This window comes from Marmota marmota, unplaced genomic scaffold (assembly GCF_001458135.2).
Source record: "Marmota marmota marmota unplaced genomic scaffold, marMar, whole genome shotgun sequence".
Classification (NCBI taxonomy): Eukaryota; Metazoa; Chordata; class Mammalia; order Rodentia; family Sciuridae; genus Marmota; species Marmota marmota.
The window spans coordinates 5,615,421-5,636,168 of NW_026000079.1; the positions used below are offsets into that span (position 1 = coordinate 5,615,421).

The 20,748-nt window shown below is 43.3% G+C and overlaps 1 protein-coding gene across 3 annotated transcripts in view; it reads right to left on the bottom strand.

The window, feature by feature from the left end:
- Tuft1 (tuftelin 1) overlaps nucleotides 1-19,818 on the bottom strand; it is a 42,457-nt gene extending 22,639 nt beyond the window's left edge. For 2 of the 3 annotated variants that reach the window (XM_015502918.2, XM_015502917.2), the window contains exons 1-3: nucleotides 19,666-19,811; nucleotides 5,055-5,129; nucleotides 4,559-4,660 (exon numbers count right to left, since the gene is read on the bottom strand). In XM_015502918.2, coding sequence (XP_015358404.1) covers nucleotides 4,559-4,660; nucleotides 5,055-5,129; nucleotides 19,666-19,725 — 237 coding nt within the window. In that variant the 5' untranslated portion in view covers nucleotides 19,726-19,811. Of the gene's footprint in view, nucleotides 1-4,558; nucleotides 4,661-5,054; nucleotides 5,130-19,665 lie in introns of all 3 variants that reach the window. The other variant, XM_015502919.2, reaches the window with a different exon arrangement.
- Nucleotides 19,819-20,748: the final 930 nt, after the last annotated feature.

The window sequence follows — 20,748 nt, forward strand, 5'->3', positions numbered from 1 at the left end:
GCATTATAAATTACATACACAATTTAGTAACATATGTTCCGCAAAATATTATGCATGGTTATAAAAGAATGGAAAGAGACAAAATGTCCAACAATGGGTGATTAATTAAATTATGGTACGTCTTTAACAGAATATTATATAGTCATTAAAATGTCAGATACGGGGCTGTGGCTGTGGCTGTGGCTGAGTGGTAGCGCACTTGCCTGGCATGTGTGAAGCACTGGGTTCAATTCTCAGCACCACATATAAATAAATAAAATAAAGAAGTAAAAGAGAGGTCAATCATTGAAAAAAGAAAAAAGTCAGGTATTGGGCTGGGGCTGAGTGGTAGAGCACTTGTGCAAGGCACTGGGTTTGCTCCTCAGCACCACATAAAAATATAATAAAGGTATTTAAAAAAAACCATACAATACTAAAAAAAGTCAGTTATTTACATTTTAGATATAGATGATGTTACAATATATCATTAAAATGTGGGCAGGGGAGATAATAAAACAGTGTAATAATACAATTTCACTGGTTTGAAAAAAAATAGATATGTATGGGAAGATATTTGAGAGAACACACAATAAGATGCTCACAATGGTTACACTGACAGAATGATAAAGTAGTTTTGCTTTCCTCAAGGGGCATGCAATGACTCTGAGTAAGAAAAAGAAAGTAATTAAAGATGCTGGCATAGGAAAGGAAGAAGTGAAATTATCTCTATTTGTAGATGACATAACCCATATAGAAAATCCTCAAAGAGAAAAAAACCATAGTATGAATAAGCAAATTAAGCAAGGCTTAAGGATACTAGATCAATATATACAAATTAGTTGGATTTCTATTTTTAAAAAATATTCTTTAGTTATACATGGATACAACATATTTATTTTGTTTATTTATTTTTATGTGGTGTTGAGGATGGAACCCAGGGCCTCACATGTGCGATGCAAGCGCTCTACCACTGAGCCACAACCCCAGCCCTAGTTCTATTTCTATATACTAATAATCAACAAAAATTAATGAAGAACACATTTCCATTTATGATAGTATTAAAAAGGAAAAAAAACCTCACAAATAAATTTAACGAAAGAAGTTCAAAACTTTTTATTCGAAAACTAAGAAACATTGTTGAAAGAAATCAAAGACCTAAAAAAAGAAAGAAAGAAAGAAACATCCCATTCTCATGGACTGTAAAACTCAATATTGTTGGGGCTGGGCTGTGGCTTGGCGGTAGAGCGCTTGCCTGGCATGTGCGGGGCACTGGGTTCAATCCTCAGCACCACACAAAGATAAAATAAAGGTATTGTTTCCAACTACAACCAAAACAAACACAAACAACAACAAAAAAAAACCCTCAATATTGTTAAGACAGCAATACTCTCCAAATTGACCTATGGATGAGCATAATTCCTATTTTTAAAATCCAGTCTCGGGGCTAGGGATGTGGCTCAAGTGGTATCGCGCTCGCCTAGCATGCGTGAGGCACTGGTTTCGATTCTCAGCACCACATAAAAACAAAATAAAGATATGTGTCTGCCTAAAACTAAAAAATAAATATTAAAAAAAAATCCAGTCTGGCTTCTTTGCAGAAACTATAAACTGATCCTCAAATTCATATGGAAATGGAAGTAACCCTAAGTAGCTAAAACAATCTTGAAAAGGAACAAAGCTGAAGGACTCACACACATTCTCCAATGTCAAAATTTACTATACAGCTACAGAAATCAAGACAGGGTACTGGCATAAGAACTGACAAGTAGATCGCTGATATAAAACTGAACATCTAGAAACAATAATAATACTGTAATAATACACTCAACTGACATTTTACAAGAATGCCAAGACAATTCAGTGGAGTGGGAGATAATCTTTTCAATAAATGGTGCTGGGAAAAGTGGATACCTACTTATCAAAAATGAAGCTTGGCTCCTTCCTCATATTATACATGAAAATTAACCCAAAATGGATCACAGACCTACTCATAGAAATTTCATCATCAAAATTAAAAACCTCTATGTTTAAAAAGATATTATTAAGAAAATTAAATGTTAATCCACAAAATAGGAGAAAATATTTGCAAATCATATCTGATAAGGGCCTAATATCCAGAATAGACAAACAATTCTTAGAACTCAGCAATTAAAAGACAACAGGATTTTTAAAAAATTTTTAATTGTAGATAGATACAATACCTTCATTCTATTTATTTATTTATTTTGTTTATTTATTTATTTATTTTTTAGAGAGAGGGAGAGAATTTTTTTTAGTATTTATTTTTTAGTTTTCGGTGGACACAACATCTTTCTTTTTATGCGGTGCTGAGGATTGAACACAGTGCCTCACACATGCTAGGTAAGCATTCTACCACTGAGCTATAAATCCTAGCCCCAGACAACTGGATTTTTTAAATGAGTGAAGGATTTTAATAAATATTTCTCCAAAGAAGATAATATAAACAGGAAATAAACACATAAAGATGTTCAACATCATTAGTCATGCTGGAAATGCAAATTAAAACCACAACTAGATACCACTTCACACTCACCAGGACGGCTACAATGTGAAAGACAGGTAACAACAAGTGTTGACCACTATGTAGAGAAAGTTGGAAATGTAAAATGCGGCAGCTTCTTTGGAAAAAAGTTTGACAGTTCCTTTTGATTAAATATAGAGTTACCAAATGACCGAGCAATTTCACTCCTTGGGATATACCCAGAGGATTGAAAACAAGTTCACACAAAAATTTGCACATGAGAATTTATACCAGCATTATTCACAAGAGGCAGAAAGTGGAAACAACCCAGGTATTTACCAACTGATGTTCACTGTTTCATAAAAGGAGTAAGTTCCAATACAAGCTACAGCATAGATGAACCTTCAAAGTGTGCTAAGTGAAAGACAGAAGCTCGGGCTGGGGAGGTGGCTCAAGCGGTAGTGCGCTCGCCTGGCATGCGCACAGTGCTGGGTTCGATCCTCAGCACCACATACAAATAAAATAAAGATGTTGTGTCCGCTGAAAACTAAAAAATAAATATTAAAAAACTCTCTCTCTCTCTTTAAAAAAAAAAAAGAAAGAAAGACAGACAGAAGGCCATCTATTGTATGGTTCCATTTATACAAAATACCCAGGGCTGGGGACATAGCTCAGTTGTTGGTAGAGTGCTTGCCTCACATGCCCAAGGCCTTGGGTTTAATCCCCAACACAACACCAAAAAAAAACAAAAAACGGGCAGTGGCCCACGCCTGTAATCCCAGCAGCTCAGGAGGTGGAGGCAGGAGGATCACAAGTTCAAAGCCAGCCTCAGCAATTTACAGAGTTGCTAAGCAACTCAGTGAGACCCTGTATCTAAATAAAATACAAAATAGGGCTGGGGATGTGGCTCAGTGGTCAAGCGCCCAAGTTCAACCCCTGTACCCCCAACAAAATAAAGAAATACATAAAGAAATATCCAGAATAGGCAAATCCAAGAGACAGAAAGTAGACTATTGGTTGCCAGGAGCTGGGAAAAATAACAAAATATTCTGGAATTAGCGATGTTGATGATTATACGACTCTGTGGACATACTAAAAACCACTGAATACTGGGTCAATTGTACGGTGTGTGAGTTATATCACAAAAAACTATTTTTACAAAAGAAATAACAAAAATTGTATTAATTTTGTTTTCTGGTACTGAGAATTAAACCCAGGGGCACCCTACCACTAAGGTACACCCCCAGCCCTTTTTATTTTATTTATTGATTTATTTATTTTGGGGGTACCTGGGATTGAACTCAGGGACACTCGACCACTAAACCACATCCCCCAGCCCTATTTTGTATTTTATTTAGAGACAGGTTCTCACTGAGTTAGTTGCTTAGCATCTCACTATTACTGAGGGTGGCTTTGAACTCATGATCCTCCTACATACACCACCACCCCTGACTCCCTTTTTATTTGTTATTGAGAAAGGGTCTCACTAAATTGCTGAGGCTGATCTTGAACTTACAATCCTCCTGCTTCAGCCTCCTAAGTAGCTGGGATTACAGATGTGCACCAATGCACCAGGCAAACTGTTTTATTTTATTTATTTTTGGTACAGAGATTGAACCCACTCTACCACTGAGGTACATCCCAGACCTTTCCATTTGTATTTTGAGACAGCATCCTGATACCTTGGTCAAACTGGCCTTGAACTTGTGATCCTCCCACCTCAGCCCCCAGAGTTGTTGAGATTGTAGACATGTGCCACCATGTCCAGCCAAACCATTTTAATTCTTAAAAGTAAGTACCATGAACACATCTCCCCGCTATCTCCAGAATCTTCAGTAGCAAAACATAGGCAAAGTGGACACGTACCCAGAAAAATCATCCCATCCATCCCCGTACCCTGGGCCAGGCTGTACCAAAGTCATGACAGCAGACTGTGGTTTCCTGGTTAATTAAGATCTGTCCAGGAGACGACCAAGAACTAGCACTCAGGTCTAGTCCTTCCAGCCAGACCACAAGCTCCCTTTGGCAACACTCAGCTGTCCCCTTGCATGTGCCTGTAGGAAAAAGGAGGGAGGGGGAAGGGGGTGTCACGCTTACCTTAATGATCTCCTCATGTCCATCATTGGACTCCACCAGTTCCGAGGCCAGAGAATGACCAGTCGAACGACCAGACACAATGGCATAGGTCTTCCTGCCCACCTGCCGGGAAGAGAGACAGAAGAGCGGCTCACAGACCACGCGACAAGCCCAGAACTCCTGTCCCTTGACCAGTACTTAGACCTGCTCCTCAAAAGACATGAAGCGTTAGTTTGCTTCCCATCCAAAAATTCATTTCAGAACCTCCAAAGGAAGCCACACAGCCTCAAGGACACTCGGTGGGATCATTAGTAGAAACTGCAGGTTAGTTTCACTTCAGTGGTCCCCACCCCCTAGAGCAGTGCGTAATGCTGAGCTCAGCTAGATGTGTGTGAAAGGAGAGGCTCCTAAGCTGACAGCAGCAGGGTGGCTTCAGGCAGCACTGGGGTGAGTGGTCAGTAGCTGGGAAGGAGAAGTGGCTGAGGGGTGAGGCCTTGACCCCCAGGAACCTCAATACCTTCTGGGCTATGTGCTCAAGCTCCTCTCCTGTCAGTTCACTCTGGAGAGTCAGTCTGAGAATGTCCACGCTGCCCTAACAATGACAATGACAGCAACAGTGACTCCTTACCTTTACAGTCTGCAGTACAAGTTCTGCTGGTGCAGGTGCATGTTAGCCAACCCTGTGCAGTAAGCCTTAGGACCAGTCACTGCTCACAGGCGAGAACCGAGGCCCAGAGATGTGGTGTCAGCTGGCCTAAGATCAGTCACTCCTGGGTGTTGGCATGTCCCCAGGGCATCTGAAAGTCCTCTCTCTACCACACCAGATACTCGATGGCACATTGCTCCAAACAGCTCCAGTGGAGCCACTGTGGTTCTCACATCACAAGAAACACCGAGAGGACTACTCCCCATCTCCCAGGGAGGTCGTCCCTGGAGTGATCACTCCAATCCACAAGGGCCCTGGCAACCAGCCACGACGTCATCGCTGCACTTTACAAGACTAGGGAATTCTTCCTGACCCAGGCTATAAAAAAATACCTGAATCTAAAACCCATTTCTCCGAGCCACACAGAAATTATCCAAATGAAAGCAGACAAGATAATAGGTATTATGTAGAGATCATCCTAATTTCAAAAGATAACGTAGATTTTTTTTCATGACTCAAAGAGTAAAAATTTAACTTTCTGGATACAATTTAAGAATGAGAGAGGGTAAAAAGGAGCAAGAGGGAAAAGCAGGGGCCATCTTACCCTAGAAGGTTTGAAGGAACCTTCTTTTCAAATGTTATAGAACTTGGTGGAGAAGAAGTCAGTCTTTGGTCAGACACTCAAATCTCAGTGTGGTCAGACAGTTAACTCAATGTTCTTATCTATAAAATGGAATACTACATCCAAATGAGGTTTTCTCTTTTTGAACCCAGGGACACTCAGCCACCGAGCCACATCTGCAGCCCTATTTTGTATTTTATTGAGAGACACGGTCTCACTGAGTTGCTTAGCGCCTTGCTAAATTGCTGAGGCTGGCTTTGAACTCCCAGTGCTCCTGCCTCAGCTGCTGGGATTATAGGGGTACTCTACCATATCCTGGCAATGAGGGGGTTAACTAAAAATGTCTAGAGGGAGCGCACAAATGTTAGCCTATTCCCACTTCTTGGAATGACCCCAAAACTTTCCAATCCCAGAAAAGTAGCTGGTTTTATACTCAATTCCTACCAAATAAAAGCTAGATCCTTAGGCAGATCCACAGGGGCTCTCCAGTCTGGTTACTCTCCTGCTGTGGTCCCTCAAACTGGCCAAGCCGCCCCATGCTTTCCATCTTCAGTGTCCTTGTTCCCGCCCTCCTTCACTTCCTTCCCGTTCTCACCTGGGGTAGGTTCAACCCCCCCCAAACCCCCCCCCCCCCAGTTCACCTCAAAGGCCACATCTTCCACGAGGCTACCCTGCATTCTGGGCATCCTATTATCTTGTCTCTTCCATTTGAATGATTCCTGTGTGGCTCCCTAAGCACTCCAAGGCCTTCCAGGCATCCATGTCTCAGTTACCTGTGTTCCTTCTGCTACTACATCCTGGAGAACTGCCGCCTGCCACAGCCCTTGGGGAAGTAAAGCATTTTCTGAGTTTACAGTGAGGGCTCTGTGACATTCCAGAGAACAATAGAAAAGAAAGAAGAGGAAACAATTTCAAAATAGCCAAAGAGGCTGCCAGTTCTTCCTCCTCAGGACACGGCAACACTGTATCTACCTGGAGGCAGCTGAGAAAAGCCAGGGCAGGGCATCTTTCAGCCAGAACAAAGGAGCTATTAGTTAATGAAAGTCATCAAGCCTGGTTTCTTTCATGAACCCAGGCATTCCAATTGGAAGAGCACAGGGCAGGAGGCTGGCTAGAGTCCCTGAGACACCCATTCATGTCATCAGAGACCAGACAACAGAGACAGGGATAAGTTGAAAAAGTACCCAAAGAGGGCTGGGGATGTGGCTCAAGCGGTAGCGCACTCGCCTGGCAGGCGTGCCGCCTGGGTTCAATCCCCAGCACCACATACAAACAAAGATGTTGTGTCCACCGAAAACTAAAAAATAAATATTAAAAAAACTCTCTCTCTCTCTTTAAAAAAAAAAAAGAAAGAAAGACAGACAGAAGGCCATCTATTGTATGGTTTTTTTTAAATACCTTTATTATATTTTTATGTGGTGCTGAGGAGCANAAAAAAAAGTACCCAAAGAAACAGGGACAGAGGGCTGGGCTGGGACTCAGTGGCGGAGCGCTCACCTAGCATGTGCAAGGCCCTGGGTTCAATCCTCAGCACCATGTGAAAATAAATGAAAATAAAGGTATTGTGTCCAACTACAACTAAAAAAAAAAAAGAAAGAAAGAAAGAAACGCAAACCCCAAATAGAACAAACCTTAAAAAAATGTCATGATACATCATAATTAGGCTTCTGATAACTAAAAACAAATTTTTGAAAATCTTAAAAGCAGCCAGAAAAAAAAAAATAACACATCATCTACAGGGCAAAACAATTATAATAATAGTAGATTTCTTATTACAATGACAGAGATTAGAAGGAAGTGGAATATATTTTTCAAGTATTGAAAGAAAAGAACTGTTAATTCAGAATCCTATCCCCAGGGAAGGTATTTTCAGGAAGGGGAGGTAATCAAGACATCCTCCGATGAAGGGAAATTTAAGAGACTTTCTCATCAGCAGACCTACACTAAAAGAATGGCTTAAAAGGTTCTCTAAGCAGAGGGAATAATAAAAAAAGAAACCTTGGAATACTGGAAAGAAACAAGGATAGAAAAAATATGGTTAAATACAACAGGGTTTCCCCTTCTCAGGTTTCTAAGTTATGTCTGACGATTGAAGCTAAAATTATAACACCATGTAATATGGTTATACAGAGGAAATACTTAAATCAATATAAATGGGAAGGTAAAGAAATATAAAGGAAAAAAAAGGATTTTTTTTGGGGGGGGAGGGTACCAGGAATTGAACTCAGGGGCACTCAACCACTGAGCCCCATCCCCAGCCCTATTTGTATTTTATTTAGAGACAGGGTCTCACTGAGTTGCTTAGGGCCTCGCTATTGCTGAGGCTGGCTTTGAACTTGACACCCTTCTTCCTGAGCCACTGGGATTACTGGCATGTAGCACCGAGTCCAGCCCTGCCCCCCACCACTCAAACTGGTAAAATGACACCACCAGCAAATTGTGATAAGTTACATATATAAAGCAATACTAGAGCAATCACCAAATCAAAATGGAATCCTAAGAAGTGTTCAAGTAATAGGGAGGCAGGCATAAGAAAAGAGATGGAATAAAGAGAGAACAAAATACAAAAAGAAAATGGCAAACTTACCATATCAATAATTACAGTAAATGTAAGTGGTCTAAATACACCAAGTAAAAATGACCCATTCTTAACACAAAAAAAGATAACTCTGTGAAGTGATGCTCATGCTAATTAGCTAGATTCAGTCATTGCACAATGTATACATACTCCAAACAGTACATTGTAAATGGTAAATGCATACAATTTTATCTGTCAATTTAAAAGAAATGAAATAAAGTAAATGACCCAATAAATGCCATCTACAGGAAACACACTTCAAATATAAGGATAAAGGCAGGGTGAGAGTAAAAGGATATGAAAAGATATGTCATGTAAACACTGACTCCCCTTGATGCCTTAGAGAATTCCCACTCAGCTTTCAAGGCTTTACTTTGATAGCTCAGAATAACGAAAATTACAAAAGACAGAGGCAGACACTAGATATGATAAAAGGGTCATTTTGCGAAGACAGCATAGCAGTCCAAAACGGATATGCACTGAACAGAAGAGCTGAAAAAGAAGCAAAGACGGTAGAATGAGTCTGTGTGGTTGTATGCGATGCCTGTAATAATACTCGAAGGCTGAGGGGGAGGATGGCAAGTTTAAAGTCTGTCTGGGCAATTTAGCAAGACCGTCTCAAAATAAAAAATAAAAAGGGCTGGAGATGTAGCTCAGTGGTAGAGAGTGCATGCCTGGGTTCAATCCCCAGTAACTGGGGGAAAAACAAAAGGAAAGGAAGGAAAAAAAAAATCTGAAAACAATTTAGATGCTTTCAATGGGTGAGTAATTAAACCAACTATTATATATCTACTGTCATGGAATATGACCCAGCAATAAAAAGAAACAAAACATTGGTAAATGCAATGATTTCCAGAGAATGATGATAGGTGAAAAAACCATCACAAAATGTCCCATACTAATGATTCCATTTATGTAACTTTCTTTCTAAAAGGGATCAGGATGATCTTGTGGTGAGTGGAAATGTACTCTATCAACAGCAACATTCCGCAACATGTTACCACTGGGGCAAACTGAGCCAAGAGTGCAGGGATTGCATGTGAACGTGGAACCGTACTTTTTTAAAAAGCAATTTCCTATCACCTAGAAATAGCCCCATTAGTGTATTCCCTGTGTGTGTGTGTGTGTGGGGGGGGGCTGTGTGTGTGTTGTTTTTGTTGGTACTGGGACTGAGCCCAGAGGCTCCAGGCACACTAGGCAAGTGCTCAGTCACTGCACTACATTCCCAGGGAATGCATTTTGACAGAACAAAATGATACAAAATGGTACTTAGATCACCTTTCTCTCTCCTCTCCAGAAAAAAGAATAGCATTTAGTGACATGCCCTTCCCTCCCCTTGATGCCTTAGAGAATTCCCACTCAGCTTTCAAGACTCACAGGTGCAGAGCCTGCTAGCTGCACCTACTGTACCCTACATATCCTTTGCCACAACACTGACCCCATTCTTTTATAACTACTTATACATTCATCTGCTCCCCCAAATCACAAACTCCTTGAAGACATGGATAGCTCATATAGCACAGTGACTGGCCCAGAGTAGTTACTCAGAAGACATATGCTGAGCTGGGGATATAGCTCAGTAATAGAGTGCTTGCCTAGCAAGGGTGAGGCCCTGGGTTCAAGCCCCAATACTAGAGGGAATAAAAAAAAAAAAAAAGATATGCGGTAGGTACATGAATTCCAGGCCATGCAAGTCAGGGATTATCTGGATCCTCTCCCAACCTTTTTTTTTTTTAAAGAAATTCAGACTTTTCAGTTTAGAGAAGCAGAATGCAATACTGGAACAAGCAGACGCAGAGGTGGGAGGATGGGTTAAGAAAAAATAAGCAAAGGCCAAAAAAGGCAACTCCAGGAAGAAATTTAAATGGTGATTGGATATATGAAAGATGTTCTACCTAACCAGTGATCAGGGAAATGCAAGTTAGAATGTTAATGCTTAAATCCCTGGGTTTGATTCCCAGCACCAAAAAAAAAAAAAAAAGATATCAAGGGGGAATTTTACTAAACCTGTAAATGCAACAATAATACATATGCAAGCATGGTTACAGAATTGCCAGCAATAGAAAAATATCACCAAATAAATAAATAAAAATAAAAAGCTGGGCATGGTGGCATACATCTATAATCCCAGCATCTTGGGAAGATAAGGTGGAGGATCACAAGTTCAAGGCCAGCCTCAGCAATTTAGCAAAGCTCTAAGCAATTTAGCAAGACCCTGTGGCAAAATAAAAATAAAAAGAGCTGGGGATGTGACTTAGTGGTAAGGCATCCTAGGGTTCAACTCCCAGTACCCCCCCCCCAAAATTTAAAAATTTAGATAAAAATACCATAAACAATCCAGGTAGCCCACTGACAAGAAATAAATTAACTCTGGTGTTTTAGTATAATAAATTACTATTCAGCTGTGAAAATAAATGAACTGTAGCAACATGCATCAACAAGAATAAATCTTAATGTTAAGTAAAAAAGCAACCTATAGAATATAAACAATAGGTATATAGAATTCAAAACATGCCAAATTAGACAAGGTATCATTTGAGCATGTCATAAAATTATAACAAAAAGCAAAGAAATAAACACAAAATTCAAGATAGTGATCACTTCTGTGTTGGAAGAAGGTTGCCAGGTGATGTGGCACACACCTGTAATCCCAGCAATTCAGGAGGCTAAGGCAGGATGATCACAAGTTTGGGGCCAGCCTCAGAAATTTAGCAAGACCCTTTCTCAAAATAAAAAATGACTGGGGATGTAGCTCAGTGGTAAAGCACCTTGTGTTCAATTCCAAGTAATGGAAAAATAAAATATGATTTCTCATTTATTTAAGTACATATATACATGTTCATAGTATCAGTAATTGCCAACTCCTAAACATAGCAATTACTATGTATCTGGGCCCTGTTCAAAGGGCTTCATAGTTATTAACTCATTTAATCCTCACAAAATATATTATATAGTAGGTATTATTATCAACATAGAGATTAAAAAACTCAGGCACAGAAGTATCTTGTCCAAAGTCACACAACTTTGTTCAAATCCAGAACCTACTGTTTCGGTCTGGGCTCCTAACCACCATGTCACATGGCCTTTCTTTGGGGCGGGGGAACCCACATAGGAAAAGCATAGAATTCATATACACTAAAGAGAGGCAGGTGAGTGAAAGACCTTTTGTTCTACATCCTTCTATTGTATTTTAGACTTTAGAAACAAACAATAAAAATTGTGCAATACTCCTATAATAAAACAAAATAAAGGAAAGAAAAAGTACTAAACTTGGAGTTAAGGGTAGGATGTGCAGTCCCAACTGAAATCCATTAATCCTTGAGCAAAACCCTTCATCTCTCTGGGCTTCAGTTTCTCTGTGTAAAGTGGAGGCGCCCGTCCTGCTGACATTTTAGGCAGGGGAGGTAGATGTGCAGAAACAATGTGAAAGTGCTTTTCAAACCATAAACCACTGCACAGAGGTGAGACAGCAGCAGTTCTGGAGAGCCTGCCGGTCGGGGAAGGTGGTGGTGAGGCAAATTGTCTACATGGAGTTAGTGAAAACTCTAGGGCTCTCTCTGGCACCTCACCCTCCAGAACCAGAGAATGTCTAGTCTACAAGGCCACAGCCCCTCCGGCCCCCAACCCAGAGCCAAGGAGGGAAACCTGGGGCTCTTCTCTTTTTTTTTTTTTTGAGAATTTTTTAATATTTATTTTTCAGTTTTCGGTGGACACAATATCATTATTTTATTTTATGTGGTGCTGAGGATGGAACCCAGCGCCCCACGCATGCCAGGGGAGTGCGCTACCGCTTGAGCCACGTGCCTGGCCCCCTGGGCTTTCTGGGCTTGGTGCAGTCAGCGCTGTTCTGGAGCTGAGCGACCTCATACCCGTGAACAGGCTCCGGGGAACTTGAGAAATCCTCCAAGCTGTCTGGCAGGGTGGGCCCCACTGGGGACTCTGTGAGAGGCAAGATGGAAGTGGTGGCTTCTTCTCTAGGGAAAAAGCAGCACTGATCACAAGGTAAGCAGCCTCTGACCTCATAAACACTCTGGGGGAGAAGCCCAGCAACCTCCAAATTACAGGCAGCCTCTGCACTCTGTTCAAACAAATCTCCAAGGGTGACTCACTCCTCAAAGCAGGAGGGTAAACACTCGGCTGAGGGTTCAGAGATCAAGACTCAGGGAGAAAAAGAGGAGAGAGGAGATAAGTAGGGAGGCTCCAGAGATCACCAGGAGCCCCAGGGGCTCTCATCCCGCAGGCTCAGGACAGTGGGAAAAGATAACGATTGGGAGAACCTGTTTCCCCAGGCCCCTCTCCAGGGTTCTGTGTGGCCCCTAGGACTGGGCAGTGCAAAGAGGACCCAGGGTAAAGTTTTTTCTAAGGAGAAGTAAAGGAAGTAGAGACTCTCTCTGAGTGGAAACCAGCATTCTGAATCCATCTTCACCCTGTACCCCACTCCTCCATTACTCTGTCCCTCAATTCTGCAGCCTCTCCCGCCCCAACATACAGCTGCTGCAGTAGCAGCCACTCAACTTGCCCACTCTGAGAAAGGGGAATTGTCATCCTCTTGTAACAAGAGGGAAGGATGGGGAAAGCCCCATAAGCCGGGTAGGGGGGAATAAGGGCCAGGCGGGATGGTGGGGTGCCCATCCTGTTCTGGAGCAGACTCCCAACCACGCAGCTTGCAGGCTCAGTGTACGGTCTTGCCTTCTCAGTGCTCTCTCCCAGAAGTGGCCCTTTGTTAAGCACAATGCGAAGACTCACTCCCTTTCTTCCTCCAGACAGATTGGCCAACAAAACCAGTGTTTGCTTTTCATCTGGCTACCTACCCAGAGGCATGGGCTGAACAAACTCTAGGCGTGGGATGACCAGGGAGACTGGGAGATGAAATGAGAAGAGAGATCTGGGATGGTGCCCTAAATGGGACAGTCTTTCTCATGACGGGGAGCCTTGCACTGGGGCCTGGTGTGAGTTGACACACAGAGGGAAGCAGGCTCCTGATCCCCAGCTCTGCAGGAGACGCTCTGTTGCTGAGCCAGTTGCTCTCCAGGATACCTGCCTCCTGCCTAGCCAGCCTGGAATGAACAGGTAAAATCCCAGGGGCTCTTCCCCCAAAGGGCTAGCAAAAGTGACTTTGCCTCTGTATTCTCTGTCCACTTTACTGTGTGATTTTAGTTTCTGTGCCACAGACCCTGGGAAACCATTTCCTTTTCCTTCCTTCATGTACCCATCCCATCTCCTCTTCTTTTCCTGCCTCTGAAACCAGGCTTAAATCTGGGTTATCAGCCTTCTAAGCACACACCTACTCCACCAACTGAACCTGCCCACCTCTAGGAAACAAAGGCATTACACAAGGCTCTGTGCTGTGACCCAAAGAGGCATGCACCATAATTACCAGCAGGTGAGGAAGCCAGTCCCACCTGCTCTGAGCACACGTGTCTGGAACCGAAACCCTCCAGGAGCATACCTGCCTCCACCCCACAGCAATGTTGTCACCAAATGCCAATTGATTAGGTAACCAGGATGGTCTCCCAACAGTTCCCTCCACAGGCAAAAGCCCAGCATTCTCCAGATTCCCGGCAGGCTGGAAGGTATCAGCCACAGCGCTCCTGAAAGTAAGAAAATGCAGGAGCTGGATGGCGTGAGGAGAGATTTATGGGCTGAGTCTGGCAAGTCTCACGACTGGAAGAAACAGCCACCAAACTTGAAAGATTCCTCTACCCAGTTTTTCCCCATCCAGGTATCACAGAGCCGGCATCTCAGCACTTGACAATTCATTCATTCCTTTAGAGTAAGCACCAAGGATCAGCCCTCTTTTAAACTGCAAATCCTGCAATCCAGCAATTCCACACCCAGGTATTTCTTGTCAAGGGAAATGAAAACATCTGTTCACATAAAAACTTGTACACCAAAGGTTGCAGCAGTATTATTCACAATAGCCAAAAAGTAGAAACAACCAAAATGTAGTTACAATGTGGATGAACCTTAAAAACAGCATGCTCACTGACATGAGCCACAAAGGATCACATACTGCGTGGTTATATTTGCATGAAATGTCCAGAACACTGAATTCATACAGAAAAGAAAGCAGACTGGTAGTTGCCTAGGACTAGGGGGAAATAGGGAATGACTGCTTTGGGGTCAGGATTTCATTTTGAAATTAAAAAAAATAGTTCTCAAATTGACTTCTTTTTAGAAATTGATTTATTGATCACTGCACAATTCTATGAATATAAGAACCCTAGCCAGGCACCATGGAGCACACCTACAATCCCAGTGGCTTGGGAGGCTGAGGAAGGAGGATTGCAAGTTCAAAGCCAGCCTCAGCAACTTAGTGAGGCCTTAAGCAACTTAGTAAGACCCTGTCTCAAAATAAAAAATAAAAAAGAGCTGGGGTTGTAGCTCAGTGGTTAAGTGCTCCTGGGTTCAATCCCTAGTACCAAATAATAAAAGAATAATATTTCAATAAAGCTGTTATAAAACATATATATATGGGGCTGGGGCTTTGCTCAGTGGCAAAGTGCTTGCCTAGCATGTGAGAGGCCCTGGGCTCGATCCTCAGCACCACATAAAAATTAACAAATAAAATAAAGGCATTCTGTCCATCTACAACTACAAGTTTTTTTAAAAAATATATGAAGCTTATGGTAAGCCTTCAATAAACCAGAGTTCTAGGTTTTGAAAAAGTGGGGCTCAGGAAAGATTTGGCATTATTCAATTTTAGCTGAGGTCCTACAGGAATATCACCTACTCCATGGCAAAGACAAGAGTTCACATTACCGATGACGATTTCCAGATCTACCATGCTGTTGAAAGAACCTCTCTGGCCAACATAAATCAAACACAACCCAACACAACACTAGGGAGGATGAAAAAAATGCAACTGCTCTGAGGAAGGGTGACACCGACAGGTTACTTAAAGGGAATCGCTAATCAGGGGACAACAGTGCCTTGGCTCTGAGGCCAGAAAAAGGAGAAGGGCCAAGAGGGACGCCAATAATGAACCCTAAACACACCCCCATTTAGGACCAGTCCTGGCCGAGTAAGGACTTAGCAAAGGTCACCCACATCTTTGTTCTGGGTCTGTCCACAGGCCTTCTCTCACCCTTGGGGTCCTCCAAGGGCAGAGGGATCTAAATAATCAAGGAAAGGGAAAGGAACAGATAAGAAAAAACGAATGTCAACAGAATGAGGAGCACACCTCGACCAAGCCCAACAGGTCCCCGACTTTTCCCCCATCCTTTGGCCAGGGTGCTCCCAGGAGGTTAAAATAGTGGAGAAATGAATAGAAAATATCAGCTAACACCTGAGCACTTAGCAAGCATGTGGCAGGAAGTGTGCTTAATGTTTTGTATGTATTATCTTACTTAATCCTTACAACAACCTCATGAGAAGGTGTTAATTATTATCCCTATTTTACCCACGAGGAAACTGAGAATGAAGAAATTAATTTACCAAAGTAATTCTGGTCAAAGAAAACATCAGAGCCCTGACTAAAGCCCACCTTAAATTCCCAGAGCCATGCCTTTAACTATAATGCTTTAAACAGAAACCATAATTCAGCTAAAAACTGTGGGATCATGGGAAAGGAGAATGCAAGGGGTGGGAGTATAAGTCCTCCCATAATTCCTACAACAGGAAGTCAACAGATGCCTACGACTGATAAATCAAGAAATATCACTGTAAGCCTACCAGCATGTTATTTAACATGGAGGCAGACAGGAGACAAAATAACTAAAAAAGTTGAAAGCGGCTATTTCCATGATGCAAAGCTTGAAGTTGAGGTCCATTATATTATTTTAAAGCCATTTGGTATTATTCAGATTTTTAAAAAACCATGCACATATACTCTTTCCATTAAAAAGGCGGGGGGGGGGGAATCATAGTTCATCATGCTAAAGTCAAACGTCACAGACATCCTCTGTTCTCCCACATCTTCTGTTCTCCTCTGGTAACACGGATTTTGTTTTGAAGAATCTCACTTCTTCACTGAGTAATCTTGTGGGCCTGTCAATCAAGGAACCCTCTCCCTGGCACCCTCTCCGTGGAATCTTGGGCAGAATGGCAAAAACAAAATAAATAAATAAATAAAAATACCTAAAACAGTTGGAACCAATTCACCCAAAAGTAGAAAATCTCCCTTAGTTCCTTCCACCTTCTGAGGCCCCAGAACTCACTTCCTCAATTTGGACTTAAAGTTTTCCCTTAAATTCTGTGCACTGCCCCGTTGCCTTCTAATAAATTCCTCTTCTGTTTAAGTTAGCTAGAGTTACTCTCTGTTGTTTTATCAAAGAAAGTTAAAGGAAATGTCTAATAAAAATGAGTTTGAGCTGGGCTCAGTGGCTCAAGAGGATGAGGCAGGAGAATCGCAAGTTCAAAGCCAGCCTCAGCAACAGTGAGGCAGTGAGCAACTCAATGAGACCCTGTCTCTAAATAAAATACAAAATAGGGTTGGGGATATGGCTAATGGTTGAGTGCACCTGAGTTCAATCCCTGGTACCCACCGCCCCCGCCAAAAAAATGAGTTTGAGCCTTACTTTGTACTTTTATATGTTGATATAACCTACCAAAATGGCTTACAAACTTTTAAAAAATATATATTTATTTTTTAGTTGTTGGCGAACACATATCTTTATTTCGTTTTTATGTGGCGCCGAGGATTGAACCCAGTGCCTCACACAGGCTTGGTGAGCACTCTAGTAGCACTGAGCCACAACCCCAGCCCCTTGCAAACTTTTTTGACCTAAAAAATAAATTTTACATCAAGGTTCAGTAAATAAACATGCATATGTTAAAAGTACATATCTAGATATAACTGAAACAAAGTTTTGCCAAAAAAATCTATCCTTACTAAAACTCAGAGTGTTAACAATGTACTTCTTTTTTGATTCTGGTTTTACCCCACTATGGTGACTTCAGACCCACTAAGTGATTAAGATCTACGGTTTTGAAAAACACTGGCTTCTTGTACATGCTGCATCTGCATCCAACAATAAAAATAATCCAGCCCGGTGGACTGGCACACACCTGTAACCTCAGCAACCTTGGGGGCTAAGGCAGGAGGATCGCAAGTTCCAGGCCAGCCTCAGCAATTTAGCAAGACCCTGTCTCAAAAAATAAAAAGGGCCAAGCACAGTGGCACACGCCTGTCTGTAATGAAACAATCCAGAAAGTGTATTAGCTATATTCCCATCTCCATATATGGGGTACTAAGGCACATGATCTGGCTCATGAGCAAACACCAAGATCCAAGATCCTGATTTTCACTAGAACACTCCAATCAACTGCCTACAATGCCAACTCCAGAAAAAACATCTGTTCATTTATTTATTCACTCATTCACTTTTCACATATACTGAGCACTCATTCAATGGTATGATTGTACGACAATTTTCTAGGGACTGTCCAAAGCCACAAATTCTATCTGCAGGCTGGCTCAGAGAAGAAGAATTCAGGACAATGCCTATCTCCTGACTGATTGTTTACCATCTCCTCCCCCTCCTTAAGAGCCCAGGAATGTCTTCAAGATCAAACCCAATGGTTATTACATTCCCAGCTTTGGTGTAAAATAAATCTCAAGTTCAACCTAGAAAAAAGGAATAAAAGGAAATTTCTCTTCCTCTTGTTCTTAGAGATCTCTGGTTATCTATGTCTGAATTCCTTGCTCATTATTTTCCTACCTGTTCTTTCTGCCACACCAAACAAGCAGTAAAAAACATCAAGGGAAAGCAGAGGGTGACAATTCATTCTCAGTGCTGCCAATGTCACAGTTTTAGACCTCTTTCTGGATCTCTTTTCTACAGCAACAAAAAGAAGAGGAAACACCCCCCCTATCCTTCATCTCACACCCTTTTCCCTGCCTCAACCATTCCAAAACAGTAAGATGATGGAGTAGGACTTTGGGCTAGACACAACGGGGGATGGATTTTTTTTTTTTTTTTTCCTATCTCTTCAGCATCCTACAGCTGGAGAAGACTGAGATGTAGGGGACAGAAGTTGGACAGTAGCAAGATTTGTAAAGCAGCGGAAACATTCATAAGCCTAAACAGAAATAGCAAGGGAACTGCAAATAGAGTTAAAAGATCACCTGTACCCTAAAATTCAAATAAACATCTATTCTACTAATACTCTACAAAGAAGAGCCACAATCCTGCAGCAGTTGGGAAGCTGAGTTAGCTCTACCTCCAGGGCATGCTGAGACAGGCAGAGGTAAGGAAATCAGATGGGGGAGGGGATCAAACTAGCCATCACCTTGACCTCCATTTCACTCTCACCACAACAGCTTAGAAATTGATGAACTATTACACACTTATGCTAGGTTAGGTTCCCCAGCAGAGCCTAGAAATATTCAGCCACAAATTATCCTCCTTTGCCTGTGAAGGGGAAAAAACATATGGTCAGCCAGAGGGGGTCATGGCACAAATGTGCAAGGACTGAGAGCCAGGAAATGAGAGAAGCAGGGCACACTGGCTTGCACTAGAAAAACGACCTCCATCTCTTCAGCCTTTACCGAGTCCAGAAACCCTCTGGAGGTTCGCTTCCCTTCCTTTCTCAGCCCGGGTTCTGCATCCCTTCATCCACTTGCCCTGGGCTTGGCGGCTGGAGACAGAAGCAAAACCAACAAACCGTCCCAGGAAGCTATCAGTTGACCGACTGGGGGAGGGGAGCAGGAGAACTGCAAGGGGCAAAAAGGAGAAATTCAAGAAAAAAGGTGAGCACCAGGTAGAATGCTCCATCCTTCTTAGGGAAAGGTAAAATCCCTAGCCAATCTCGGAGTAATTCCATTCCAAACTCCAGGATTTCACCCTCCACCCCTGTTTCTTGTATCCTGTTACTGATCATCCAGAGCACCATAAAATTCTCTGAAAGGCCTCTGAGGTCACCAGGACCCACAGAAACGCCTACTCCGCCTTGGCGGGACACAGTGTCCAAGGCGGGACAGGAATCCGGTCCCTTGAGTTCTGTCTCCCACAATCCAATCTAGCTGCCCACCGGACGCCTGAGTAATGTGCACTGGGACCCGCGGCCCAAGCAAGGGCTCACGCGCGCCCAGTCCCGGGCAGAAGCCGCAGGGTTCTCCCAAAAGAAAGGGGCACCTCCGGCCCCCGAGACTCCGACGTCTTCCTCCCGCGCCACCGCCCCAAGGCAGGTCAAAGGAAAAGAGAGAAAAGCTCCGCGAAGGGCTGACCGCACGAGTCCAGCACCAGGTGATGTCAGCGAACTCGGAGCCGGGCACGGGAGGGGCGGAACTAGAAACCGAGGATACTAAGTGGGGAGAGCGTTTGGGCGCTTTTTCTTACCGCAGTCTGGCCCTCCGGGTCCACGTCCACCAGGGTACACCAGTTTCGCGTCCCGTTCATCGTTTTCCCGCAGGGACAGCCACACGGGATCACCCCTCCTCCGTGCCGTCCGGCGTTTTCTCGGCGGGCGGGCGCGCGCGGAATCACCCCCTTATATAGACGCGTCAGGGGCGGGCTGAAGATAGGCCACGCCCCGGAACACTGCTCGCCAATGGGCGAGCGAGAGAGCGAGGTGGGCGGTCCCAGGACACGCCCTCCGGCGTTCGCTCAGATTTACATATAGGCGGGGCTTGGAAGTGACCTCAGGCTGCTCAACTGCCCAGTTCTGTCTAGGATGTGTGGTTTTACCTCCACATTCTTCTTCGGTCTCCTTTCAATTCCCCAGATCAGGGTCGGCCAGAGGAAACCACCCTATGTGCCCCTCTATAGGGAATGAGGACGTGGAACCTGCACACAACCGCCTTCTCCTCTCCCTGGATATTCCAGCCTGTAGGCTTGGGAGAGCTGAGTAAACCTTTCCAGAGGTGGAAGGGTAGGCACCGCCCAGCAATGTGGCGCACGCCTGGAATCCCAGCCACTCGGGACACTAAGGCCGGAGGATGGAAAGTTTTTAAGCCAGCCTCTGCAATTTAGGAAGACCCTGACTCAAAATAAAAATAAAAAGAACTGAGGATGTAGCTCAGTGGTAAAGCGCCTCTGGGTTCAATACCCAGTATCTCCCCATCTCAAAAAAAAAAAAAAAAAAAAAGGCGGGGCAGGCACCAAAGGCCAGCTCACCCAGACTAGCCTAAGCCAGTCTGGCAGGTGCCCTTCCCTGGCAAGATGCCCAGGCCAAAGTCAAAGCCAGCCAGGCTCTGGGTGGGGCTTGTTTTGCAGAAGCTATTAAACCAAAGCCACCCTTATATGGTGGGGAGAGGCGGGACACATTGCCTTAAAAGGAATTTGTATTCTAGAAGAAGAATGAGCCTCACCTTCTTCAATAGCATTTGCTACCTAGGCCTAGGCTGGGATCTTGAAGGCTTTTACAAGACAGGGGGTTGGCCCAGCAGGACCCTGGAGTTTCTTCCCAGCCCAGCTATTCTC